Raw genomic sequence first — 13,717 nt, forward strand, 5'->3', positions numbered from 1 at the left:
AACAGCTTTATAAAAGAGAATTGAAATGTGCATGTATCTTTTGAAGTTTATTTCTGTTTCACCATCGCTGAACCAGCTCAACGGTGACATCCTTCCAGGGTGCAATGGTTTCAGCTTCTACAGATAGGCATGCATCTACCCACCCCTACTTACAGCAATCTTCAGTTTCCTCTTCAGAAGCATATTGGGATAACCTTATGTTGTAAATCACATCCAGTTGCTGAGGCCATCCATTGTTATCACCTATTAAAAATTATACAGAGAATGATAAAATAATCATTATTTGATATTTACAAATGCACTTTAAAGGCTAAATCCAATTGCCAGTCTTAATCAGTAGTGTGGTGAAGACAGGACTCACAGGATTGAAGACTTCAAACATTTTGATTCACAGTGACTTTGATATCATCTGCCACCTCCTAAGATCTTCCTGCTCTTTCTTTGGGCCTGAACAGACAGGCCAAAATAAAGCTGCTTCAGGTCACTTTGGAGGTATGCTGTTTAAATGACAAACACTTCTTAATCGGCCAGAAGCTGTGCCAATGCACTCCAGTCCTGGAGTGTGGCTTTGGCGTGGCTTCTGGCCTCTTAGGATGCATGCATCATTTAAACAGTACACCTCCAAAGTGACCTGACGCAGCTTTATTTTGGCCTGTCTGTTTGGGCCTTCAGTCTTGTTGCAATGCCCACAGTAACTGAGGGGGAAATAGATTTTTCCTAGCAATGATGTGTGTTGCTATGCGCCTGTTATAATCTAAAATATTTACAAAATATCTGTTCCTGGTAGAATGTAAAACTGTTAGAATTTGTTTTCCCAATCTACACAACCATCTGCATAATTAATTAATTGTTGTTGTTGTTAACTGTAGTCAAGGTGACTTTGACTTACGGCAAGCCAACCTCCAAATTACCTTCTCACCAACAGCCTTGATCAGAGCTTGCAAACTCAAGGCTGTGGCTTCCTTGATTGAGTCTATAATAATGAGTCTAATAATGTGGTCTTCCTCTTTTCCTACTACCTTTTATCTTACCAAGCATTATTGTCTTTTCTAGCAAGTGTATGATGTATTCTCATGATATGTCCAAAACACATTTAATCATCTTGGTTTCTGGGGAGAGTTCAGGCTTGATTTGATTTATTTGTCTTTTTAGCAGCCCATGGTTTCTGTAGAATCTTTTCCAGCACCACATTTCAAATTAGTTGATTTTCTTTCTATCAGCTTTCTTCGCTGTCCAGCTTGCACTGCCATATATAAAAATGGGAACTATAATGGTACGGACAATCCCGACTTTACTATTCAATGATACATAATTATACTTCAAGCTCTTGTCTAGTTCTTTCATAGCTGCCCTTCCAAGTCCTAGACATCTGATTTCTTGATTGCAGACCATTCTGTTTAGTTACTGAAGCAAGGTATGGAAAATCTTGAATTATTTCAAAGTTTTCACCATAGACTTAAAAGTTATGCGAAACATATATGGTCATTGTGTTTATTTTCTTAATGTTTAACTGTACACCAGGTTTTGCCCTTTCTTCCTTGACTTTCTTCAGTAATTGTTCCAAATCTTTGCTATTTTCTGCTAGTAGTATGTATATCTTAAATTGCTGATATTCCTTCCTTCCTTCCTCCAATTTTCACACCTCCTTCCTCCAAGTCTAATCCTGTTTTACTGTGCTATGATATGTTCAGTGTACAAGTTGAACAAATAGGGTAATAAAATCCACTCTTGCCTGACCCCCTTGCCAACTGGAAACCATTCCATTTCTCTGTGTTCTGTCCTGATGGTAGCTTCTTGTCCTGAATACAGTTTATGCTGCAGGACAATCAAATGTAGTGGCACACCCATTTCTTTAAGAGTGATTCATAGTTTTTCATGATCTAGGTTACTGCTTTAGATATGTTTAGCTAAATCGTTTTAGCCAAGAGCATGTGGATGTCACAATAAAGGTTGCCATATTAGGCGTGAAAGGCCTAGAGGGTAAAGGAAAGTCGAAAAGGGTGAGTGAATGTAGTAAGGTAGTTATGAATGAGAAGGTGGAGTGGGAAGAAGATGATAAGGTGGAATGATAGGAGGTAGATTTAGGAAACGGAAGAATATAAGAGGAAGAAATTACAGGAATATTTGGGAAGGAGATCCTAGAAGGAAGGGAAAGAGAAGAAGATGTGAACTAGAGATGGAATGTAAGAAATATACTAGCAACAAATCAATACATAAGAAATACTTTTCTTTATCCATGAACTGTTCTGTATCTGTGTTATGATGTTAAGGATATAATATTTTGATGTCTGGAATTGATGTCTTGATGATATGGATGTATGATGAGACGGATGTAATATTTTAATTTTAAATTGTTTAATAAACTTTTCTTTAAAAAAAAGGTTGCCATATTGAAAACTAGAGAGTGTTCCTGTGCTTGTAATGGTTGGGTAGAAGAGAGAATTTCAGCAAATGTTGCTTGTCATGCAACCAAGTGACACCTGCTGAAGCTTCTTCATCTACACAACCATTAAAGGTACAGGAACCCAGTCTACTTTTCACTTTGGCAATTGTCACAATAGATACATAAAAGTAAACAGTTTCACTTTCTATCTTCTATGCTCATATTGTTGAGTGGTGGCAGCAGCAGTGCTTCCAAAATAGAGAGAAAATGGACAAGGAATACTTTTTGAACAAAGTCACCATGTGGCATGTTCAAATATCCATAGGAACTGGGCTACTAGACCAGTTTAACTATCAGACATACAGTATAGTAAAACCCAGTTCTGGCAGCAGCCACTGCTTCTATATTCCAGTGTGGATGATAGTCCAAAACACACTGTAGAAATAATCCAGTTTAAGACTACTTTAACTGCCTTGGCTCAGTGCTGGGGAATCCTGGGAATTGTAGTTTATTGTGGCACCAGACCTCTCTGACAGAGAAGGCTGAATATCTCACAAAACTACAGTCCCAGAACTCCCTAGCATTGAGCCAGGGCAGTCAATATGGTCTCAAACTGGATTATTTCTTCAGTGTGTTTTGGATCCATGTGTATGATACATAGAGAGGCTATTGCCTAATACAAGAACAATACACCACTCTCATTCATCATATTGGTGTGATTTTCTAATCTACCAATTTCATTCTCTGAATTTTATAAACATATACATTCAAGTTACTTTTTCTGGCATGCACAAGGCAGCAATCTATGTAAGAAAAAGGACTCCTTTGGTATTCTGAATTTTTAAAATTTAGGGCTAAATTCACTGAAAAAGTCTTCTACACAAACGTGACTGAATGAAGTAGGAGACGCAAAATAGACTAGATACGGTTGCTATTATTTATATTGGATATAGACTTTTAAGGTTGCAGTCCTATAGACATCTACCTTGGGAGTAAGTACCATAGAAGTCAATGGGGCTTAATTATGAGTAGACATACACAATGTAGGCTTGCACTATGGATCTTGCAGTCCACCAAACAACAGGCCAACCACAGCTGCCCTTTTCCATCCACTCCTCCTCCTCATCTTCTCACTTGCTTTGATCAGCAGATCTCCATCAAGTCAGTGATCATAAACGCAACACTTTTGACTTCATTACCAGGAATATCAAGAAATACACAAGTAAGTGCATTTAGGGAAAGAATGTAATCACTGAGGTAAAGCATATTGGACTCATAAATCATGGTGGTCTTATTTATCTTTGATTTACAGATTAAGGATTTGATCACACATTGATTAGATTAGAAAATGTTCTCTCAGTACTGCCAAAGGTGAATAATGACCATGCTGGGTTTCTGATTTCATATGGCTAGCGGCAACTCAGATGCTACAATATTATTTCTTTCTAAATTATTTAATTGGATGCAATACTGGCCAGATATTGGCTTTGATCCAGAAATACCCCACTGCTAGCAGAAAAGCTTTTCCGCCAGCAGTAGAGCTGTTTCCAAGTGAGCAGAAGCTCATTACATGCCCAGTTATCCCAGTTTCACAAATGTTCTTCTATTTGTACGAGACTTTTCATAAATATTTTCCCCAAAAGGTTGGCCTACTAATGTTCCTATGCAATAGTTTTTATCCAGTGCAAGTGGAACAGTCAGGCAGCACATATTGTTACTTACAACCAATAAGTGAGAGCTCCCTTTGTTCCCTGGCTTTGCATGGTATATGCCTATGGAGCTATGGTTTGCTGCAGCCACATCAAGTGGTTAAACTCAGCCATGAGTTTAATATTTTTTAGACACAAAACTTTCTCTACAGTGGAAAGTGTGGACATGCTACCCTGGGGGGGGAAGCAATTTGTATTTGACTCTTTCTTCTGTGTTCTTCTCTGACGACACAATAATTCAAAGGCAAGAATAGGTGCTCCGCCAAAAACAGCTGGCTCTCTGCCAAGAAGCAATTCTGCTGAATTACACTAAAAATGGGATGGTAGCCAGGCATCTAATCATTGACATTGTTTTTGAAGCGTTCAGACCATTTTGGACACATGAACTTTTCCCAGAGCTCCTGCTGTGGATCAAACAGGGGAGGAGCCCTTTATATTTTGGAGCAGCTGGGTGACATTGATTGGGAATGGGAACTGAGTCTGTGGTGTGAAAGACCACTGGGAATAGGATGGTTCCTGAGGATTCAATTCATAGAATCGTAGAATTGGAAGAGACCTCAAGGGCCATCCAGTCCAACCCCCTGCCACACAGGAACCCTCCATCATAGCATCCCTGACAGATGGCCATCCAGCCTCTGTTTAAAGACCTCCAAGGAAGGAGACTCCACTACACTCCAAGGGAGTGTGTTCCATTGTCAAACAGCCCTTACTGTCAGGAAGTTCCTCTTAATGTTGAGCTAGAATCTGTTTTCCTGGAGCTTGCATCCATTGTTCCGGGTTCTGTTCTCTGGAGCTCCCTCGTCAATCTGACACCCCTTCAAGTATTTAAACAGGGCTATAATATCACCTCTTAACCTTCTCTTCTCCAGGCTAAATATCCCCAGCCCTCTAAGTCGTTCCTGACAGGGCATGGTTTCCAGACCCTTCACCATTTTAGTCGCCCTCCTCTGAACATGCTCCAGTTTCTCAATAGTTTGTGATGTCCAGAACTGGACACAATATTCCAGGTGGGGCCTGACCAAAGCAGAATACAGTGGCACTGTTACTTCCCTTGATCTAGACACTATACTTTTATTGATGCAGCCTAACATTGCATTGGCCTTTTTATCTGCCTCATCACACTGTTAACTCATGTTCAACTTGTGATCTACTTGGACTCCTAGGTCCTTTTCACATGTAGTCTCGTTCAGCCAGGTGTCCCCCATCCTGTATCTGTGCATTTCATTTTTCCGCCCTAAGTGCAGTACCTTACATTTCTCCCTGTTGAAGTTCATTTTCTTAGCTTTGGCCCGGCTTTCTAGTCTATTCAGGTTGTTTTGAATTTTGATCCTGTCCTCTAGAGTATTAGCTGCTCCTCCCAATTTAGTGTCATCTGCAAATTTGATAAGTATGCCTCAAATTGAGTATTTGAGAGTCAGTGTGGTTTAGTGGTTTCAGTGTTGTATTAGAATTCTAGGGGAACACAGTTCAGAATTCCTTCCCATTTATGGAAACCTACTGGATGAATTTGGGCAAATCACACTCTCTCAGACTCAGAAGAAGGCAATGATAAAATTGTTTGAAACAAATCTTGTCAAGATAACAGAGTCGCCATAAATCGGAAATATCTTGAATACACAGGAAGTAGCAGTAGTGACAAATCTCTAATGTACACAATACATTTAGATCTTTTTCTTACACAGTCCACTCACAGAGGAATCCCAGTGTCAGATTTGGAGTCAGGACCAGAGATGGGATATCAGAAGGAGTAGAAAAAACATACTTAAAGGCCCGCTCTGCTTGTGCCAACAGAACAGAAGGGAGAGAAAACATATTTCTCTTTTGCTTTTCTACCTTCAGTCCCCCCTCCCCCATGTTTTCTCAGCTTACCAAATGGTCTGTGCCAACTTGAGGACACACCTAGTTTCCCCTCCACTCCAAGGATGAATCTTTAAATCTTTAAATGCACAGCTGCTTCCCTCACGCTCAAGTAAATGCCTAGTGCCTAATGCCTACTAGGTTCCATGTCAGTGGAGCAGTGCATCTACTCCAGGTTTAGGGCCCCATACAGACAGGCCAAAATAAAGCTGCTTCAGGTCACTTTGGAGGTATGTTGTTTAAATTATGCATGCATCCTAAGAGTCCGGAAGCCACGCCAAAGCCATGCTGAAGGACTGAAGTGTGGCTTTGGCCCAGCTCCCGGACTCTTAGGACACATGCATAATTTAAACAACATACCTCCAAAGTGACCAGAAGCAGCTTTATTTTGGCCCGTCTATATGGGCCCTAAGTCTGAATTCTAAGGCAGCTGTCCAAGGTGCTGAATCCCATTTCAAAATAGGTTTGGTACTTTGAACAACTCCTATAAAATTCAGACTAATACCCAGAGTGGATTCATCATTCATCACTGGCATGGGAGCCACCACGTATTACTGAAAATGCTCCCAAACCCAGAACGCCTTCTGTTTGCTCTCTCCAATTCAGAATTCCTATGTCAGAAAGTCACAAGCTGCAGTCCTTTTGACCAGTGTTTTCACTGGCTGGGCAATTCTGGGAGATGTAGAAAAAAGAAAGAAAGAAAGAAAGAAAGAAAAAAGGAAAACAATAAAGGAAAGAAAAGGTCCAAGTTCTGAGGTAAGGAGATCTCATTTTCATTTTCCTATCTAGAGCAAGTCTTTCTATGTTCATAATTTAGTATTCCCACCACATCAGTAAGTATGTGTCACAAAAAAAATGAGGTTATAAATTTTTATAACCTTGTGGCATTTGTAATGGATATTCTCAATATTTTCTGTACACTGAAGAAAGGATGGCCTGTTTGAGATTGAACTCACAGAGGGAAAAATCCGCAACTACTGAAATATGGAGTGAAGTTACATTAATATACTCAAATTCATAGCATTATACTTCAATTGTACAGAGACTTTAGACAATTCTCTTATAAAATTCTCTTTATATTTTCTCTTTATATGATATCCTTAATCAGGCTTTTAACTTTTTATTTCTATTAATGTAATGACCTTTTCTTTAAGCAGTCTTCTTGGTATATTCACTCAGCCACAGGACTATTGCACCACAGTATCTGAAACCACCATGTGCAATTTTGCACTTCTGACCGAGTTTAACATGCTAAAACACCCATCACTAATGAGAGAGAAATGTGCCTTTTATGCTTATAGTCTAGAACAGACTTATTCAGAAATAAATGCTAATAAAGTCAACATCACCATGCAGTTCATAAGATGAATTTAATTTAGTGGTATATAACTTCAAATAGACGTGTACTGGATAGTTCTCTTTATATAATTTTTACAACTTGAGTCTCTCCTATCTGGAATTCCGAATTCCAAAATATTCCAAAAACCAAAACTTTTTCATGGGTGGCTGAGATAGTGGCACCTTTGCTTTCTAATGGTTCAATGTACACAAACTTTGTTTCATGCACATAATTACTGAAAATATTGTATAAAAGTACCTTTAGGCTTTGTGTATAAGGTGTATATGAAGCATAAATGAATTTTGTGTTTAGATTTGAGTCCATCTCCAAGATATCTCATTATGTGTGCATATGCAAATACAGATGTTCCAAAATCCAAAACACTTCTAGTCCCAAGCATTTTGTATAAGGGAGACTCAATTTGATAGCCATTGTTTTAGTAATAAGTGTTCACTTGATAAGTATGCTGTTTTCTACTACAAAAAGTTGTTTTTTTATATACAGTTCTTCTAATACAGGAGAAATATTTCTAAGTAGCTTCTATATTAGAAGAAGAAATGGGATTAGGGTTACTATTCTCTGACATGTTATTAGTGTATTAGTGATGTATGGTGAATGGGGCTCCTTACCATCTTTTCTATTATCATAATTTACATTATAACTAGGGCAACTATGCAGATATACAAGAGTTTGCTTCCCTTAAGAAAGCTGGGGAACTAATTTTAACTGCATATTAATCAAAACATTTATTATACATCAGATTGAGACTGACAGCCAGCTGAGTATGGTGCTTAGGGCATTGCTAAGGCTAGGGTTGGGGATATCCAGGTTCAGATCCCAATCTGATCACAAACTTCACTCACAACACATAAGAAATTTGGTAATTATTGAGTTTTACAAACATTACTCAGCTCTAAAAAGTGTTTCTCTTTGAAAATATAGATTATGCTGATCATGGCTTTGTGAACTCATCACAGTGAAAGCTACTTTGTGATGAACTTACCACAGTTGTCTTCATCAGCTTGATTCCCACAGTCATCTATCCCATTGCAGTGGAGGAGCTGAGGTAAGCACTTTGTGGTATTCCCACAAGGGAAGTAGCCAAGGGGACATGGGACACCAAACCCCAAATCATGAGTTCTTGAAGCAGCATGAATAGCTATTTAAAAAACAAACAAACAAACACCAATAAGACTTTATTTAAAGAAGTTAAACTTTGACCAAGTGATTGACTGACTGATTTTGATTTGATTTTGATTTGACTCATGAATTATTCATCAGTCTGCAATAATTTTCTATACAAAAAAAAAATGCCATGAATTTCAGATATAATAATTTTTCAAACCAAGAAGTGTATCAAGCCATGGCTGCTGGGTTTTGTCGGGCTTTGTGAGTCACATTTTCTGCAGGCTTGCCCATGCTAGCTAGGGGATTCTGGGATCTGCAGTTTAAAAATAGTAACTCTTCAAGGTCTTGACTTTCACTTCTCTTTGTATATTATGTGTATCTCTATCTGTGTGTATCTTGACAGGGATTAAAATTCTTCTCATTTACCTAATAGAAACACAGCTGTATGCTCTGGATGTTGGGCACAATGGCTGAAAGGGGATGAACCATCTATACAGAAGGATTCAGAAACTGGTGAGTTGCTGAGACAATATATACTCAAACTAAAGGTGAGCAGTTGGTCCCATCCACTACTAGACGTTTCCTTGGTGTTCATGAAAGGGCCACAGTTCAATAGAAGGATACATGCTCTGCATGCAAATTGGGAATATAGCCACCATAATTTTCAAACTATTTATTAATGATGAACAAGTAAAAGGAAGATTTTGCCACTGTATCCATAGGCTGAATTCTATATATGAGCATAGGCTTCAAAATCTGAATTTAAAAAAAAAAACTTTGATCAATGAAGCCATTTAAAGCCATAAGCAGAAGTGAGAGCAAATATTTACATAAGGAAGCCATCTGTACCCTATTGGAGAATTTGCAACATTTGCTACAAGAAAGGATGAAACTCAACCAGAAAAAGTCTGGTTTTATCTAGCATTTGTAGCAAATATTTCCTCCCCTAGGAAATAGTATTCAAAATGTTGATCAGCAAATGTCATAATAGGGTAGTCTAATTCATGACATGCATTTCAGAAGTGGCCTGTGAGAGAAACTGTTTATCCATATAAACATATCTGAAGTGAATTTTTGAATCCTATTGCTCAAACAGAGAGAAAAAAAGAGGAGGAAATGGAGACAAACAAAGGAATATTTAAGCAGATGTGAACAGACTGAACAAACACTTTCCGTGCTAATTCATCTGCTAGTTGAAACACAGTTATAAAGACTCAGTATAATTGTGAGCCTAACTGGGAGTAAAGACGACTTTACTTTTCCTAGACCATCTCTTCTAGATTCAGCATTTCTAATAACTATTACCCCACCTACACATTCACCCATATTATTCACCTCATTGGCTTCTAATGATCTGCTTCTTCTGGTCCCTTAGAGCAGTGGTTCCTGAATTATAGTCCTCAAATGATGATGGACCTCAGATCTTAGAAGTCCAGCTTACATGATCAATGGTTGGGGGATTTTGAGATTTGTTGTCCAACAGTTTCTGGTGACCAAATACTCCTCAAGGGGGAACATGCACATCCAGAAAGGATGCAACCAGGTTTCTTGTCAGGAGCAATGATGCCATCACAGCAGGATGAAAAGGGCAATGGGGAAAGTCATAGCCCTCCACATCATCTGCAACAGTGGCATAACTTAAGGACTGGCGTCTCCTCCATCTCTTTCAGGCTTGCGACACTGCAGTTGTTAGAGTTCCAACTCTGGGAGTTATTACCTTTAAGGTTCACTAAGTGATATTTGACTTCCATCAATCAGCAGAACAAATTGTCAACCACTTTGCTAATCAAATATAATTTCTAGGGTCCACTCCATTGCTCCAGTTCATTATGATGATTGACTTCCTCAATGAACTTTAAATAAGTCTCACCATTAGCTCCTATCTTAGTTCTTTTACTTTTTTGAGTCCCCCCCCCATGACTCTGCCTTGACAAGCTAGTTTTTTTAAAATCAATCCTGTTTACACTAATCCTGTGTGAGCAAATCATTAGTTTCTTCCTTATGATCAAGCAATACTTGAGACCAATATAATACTGCAGAAGATCCCAATGGAAGTTTTAATTCCATATATGAAACTTTGACTAGCACCAGGTGAATTTAGAATGAAGAATTATAAAATTTGATAATGGTGGGATACAGACCGCCCCTTCCCCCGACAGATCGGGGCCTGAGCTGCCACAGCGGCAGCCCTGGAGGCCCTGATCCACCGCTTTTCCAGGCCTCTGGGAAGCGGCAAAACGTCGCTTCCCCGTGGCCTGGAAAGTGGTGTCCTTGGGGCGACAGTGGCGGGGAAAGAGAGAAAGGGGCCACTCGACCCCTTTCTCTTTTGTATTGCTGGCACAACCGCTTGGATGCGACATGGCCATTACGTCAAAATGGCGGCGCCCATGTAGACAGGGCGCTGCCATTTTGATGTCCTGGTGACGTACTAGGGTTGCGGGGCATATATAAGCAATGCCCTGAGGCAACCCTAGTACATCGCCAGGACGTGCTATCAGGCCCATCTGTACAGGGCCAATGGGTTTTAAAACTGAGCCAGCAATCGCTCATTGACTTGTTGAGGCTCAGACTTTTTTTTTCATTTTATTTAATTAAAACACAAATAACAAATAATGACACATAATAACAAACTAACAAGCATTTTACAAATAGACATTACGTACATATATCTATACATATTATACATATTATCAGTAATTCTCTAAAGCTAAACACTTCCATCACTTCCAGGAAGCCAATTAGTATCCCTCTTTTTTAGTTTATAGCAAATACTACCAAGAAAAAAGAAAAAAAAACTGTATTAGTACATATATCCTTTACAATATCTTTTCCCAGAAAGATATACTCCATATATGAAACTTTGACTAGCACCAGAAGAAATAAGAGTAAAGGGTAAAATTCATATAAAATTATAAAAATACATTTTCTCTTCAGTTATATCCATTCAATCGTTTAAGCCAGAGAAAACAAAAAAGATCCTATGTTTTAATCTCTTCATTGAATATTAATTATTATATACTGTATATGCTATATTTCGTCTAACTCCCTAATTACACTGCTTTCATTCCATCATATATATTTAGACAATTCCATTCTTCCTTAACCATATCAACATTTTTATTTCTCAGGCTGGTGGTAAGTATATCTAGACTTTTAGCTTCTCTGATTTTGACCAACCATGCCTCAGCTGTTGGGGTTTGCGGGTTTCTCCAAAATTGGGCATACAAAATTCTGGCCGTGGTGATCATATACAAAATTATACATGAGGCTTCCTTTGCCTTTTTGTTTTCCAAAATTCCAGTCATATTTAACAAAAACAGTTGAGGGTCAAGTGGGATATCTAATTGTAAAAAATTAATCATCAATAATCGTATAGATCTCCAATATTCCCTGGCTTTGATGCAGGACCACCATAAATGGAGATAATCACCTTCATGCTTATCACATTTCCAACATGTTTTCTTCACAGTTTTATATATCCTATTCAATTTAACAGGAGTCATATGCCATTGATACATCATCTTAATATAGTTCTCCTTAAAGTTTTGACATAAAGTAAATTTTCTAATTACTCTCCATGATCTTTCCCATAATTTCAAGTCTATATTTTTTCCTAAATCTTGCGACCATTTCACCATGCAATTTTTTACTATTTCATCCTCAAGATCTCTACCTTTCAGAATTCTATAATATCTTGAAAGATGTCCTTTCTCTTTATTTTCTATAATCTTATCCAATTCATTAGATCCCATGATAATTCCAAAATTGACACAATCTTGATTTAAATCTTTCCGTTGTTTGAAAGTAACTAAACCAATCTATTATAATATTCTCAAATTCCAATTGTTCCCTTGTTTTTAAGGAGATCATTCTATCATTTCCCCTGAAAACAATATCAGAATATCTAAGCCAGGTCCTATTACAGATTTTAGACCTTTGCTGAAATGCTTCCTGAGGAGACACTCATTTAGGCATTTGTCTAAAAAACAAAGGTTTTACGTTATTCCATATTAACAATAAAGATCTTCTAATGAAGTGATGTTCAAAATCTCTGTTTTCTCTTACTTTGTTATACCAGAGGAAAGCGTGTAGACCAAATCTCAAATCATTACTTTCTAAAGATAGTAATCTTTCATCTTCTAACTCGAACCATTTTTCTAACCAACACAACCCAGATGCAAAATAGTACCATTTAAGATTAGGGAGGGCGCAGCCTCCCCTATCACAATTGTCCGTTAGAATCCTCCATCCTACCCTTGCTCGTTTTCCTTCCCACAGAAACTTAGACAATTCTTTTTGCCATATTGAGAATACTTTCAAATTAGATATTATTGGTATATTCTGAAGCTCAGACTTTTTAAAGTACAACTTTCTCAACACAGTGGTGGAAGAATGCCATAAAATATTTTTGATTGGATATCTGATTGGATATCATCATCTGGTTCTTCTTCAACCAGATAGCACACAGCTGCCTTACAACCTTACCCTGAACTGTTGGAGCTCTTACTGAATGGCAGGCCAGTCCAAATACAATCTCACCCATGATTTAATTGTAGGTGGAAGGGCTGATGGTTATTACTGAGAGCTGCATTGTTGTCTCCCAGCTGTACCCTTCTGGATACTGGGTACAACATCAACATAGACTCAAGGATCAGGAGAAGGGATTGTACTGTGCTGCAGAAATTCCATCTCCCCCTTTAGGTTTCATGTTTATTCCTGTGTCTGTTCCAACCACCAGCATTTACCATTTTCATGTGTCCATAATTTGAATATGATGAAAGGTGCATTTAAAAATTATTTTTAAAGATCATTTTCTTTTCTGTTTGTTCCTTAAAAAAATATTTACTTTTCACCATGAAAATGACATTTATGAAGATGTTTCATGCTGGATGTCTTTATTTCCAGTTCATTTCCTTACATCGTCTGAGTAACTGACATGACATTTGCACATCTCTTTTGTCATGCAAATGAATAAATGAATGATTTCAGAAATGGTTCACAGACCTGTTGAGAAAATGGACTTGGATAGGAAGAGTTCTGGGAAACAAAATTAAAGTGGAAGATTCACTGCTTGAAACATGAGTTTTAAATTTATTATGCACTTAAAATGTGCTACCCAACATCAGTTGAGGAAAAAGTCTTTCTAACTACTCATGACAAGTAGTGGTGTTTTCTTACATACATATATATTGGAATATCTTGAATTACATCTCCTTGATTATTTGGATTCCATACATATGGAGTTAATAACATAATTCAGCAGCAAGATACTATAACTAAATAAGGGGAGCAATGTTGTAC

The 13,717-nt window shown here is 38.0% G+C and overlaps 1 protein-coding gene across 1 annotated transcript in view; it reads right to left on the bottom strand.

Annotated features, from left to right (window-relative positions):
- The window catches only part of RXFP1 (relaxin family peptide receptor 1), a 42,748-nt gene that overhangs the window by 26,619 nt on the left and 2,412 nt on the right, over positions 1 to 13,717 (bottom strand). The window contains 2 exon segments of the mRNA XM_042469440.1: positions 154 to 243; positions 8,292 to 8,447. Coding sequence (XP_042325374.1) covers positions 154 to 243; positions 8,292 to 8,447 — 246 coding nt within the window.

Source organism: Sceloporus undulatus, chromosome 5 (assembly GCF_019175285.1).
Source record: "Sceloporus undulatus isolate JIND9_A2432 ecotype Alabama chromosome 5, SceUnd_v1.1, whole genome shotgun sequence".
Taxonomy (NCBI): Eukaryota; Metazoa; Chordata; class Lepidosauria; order Squamata; family Phrynosomatidae; genus Sceloporus; species Sceloporus undulatus.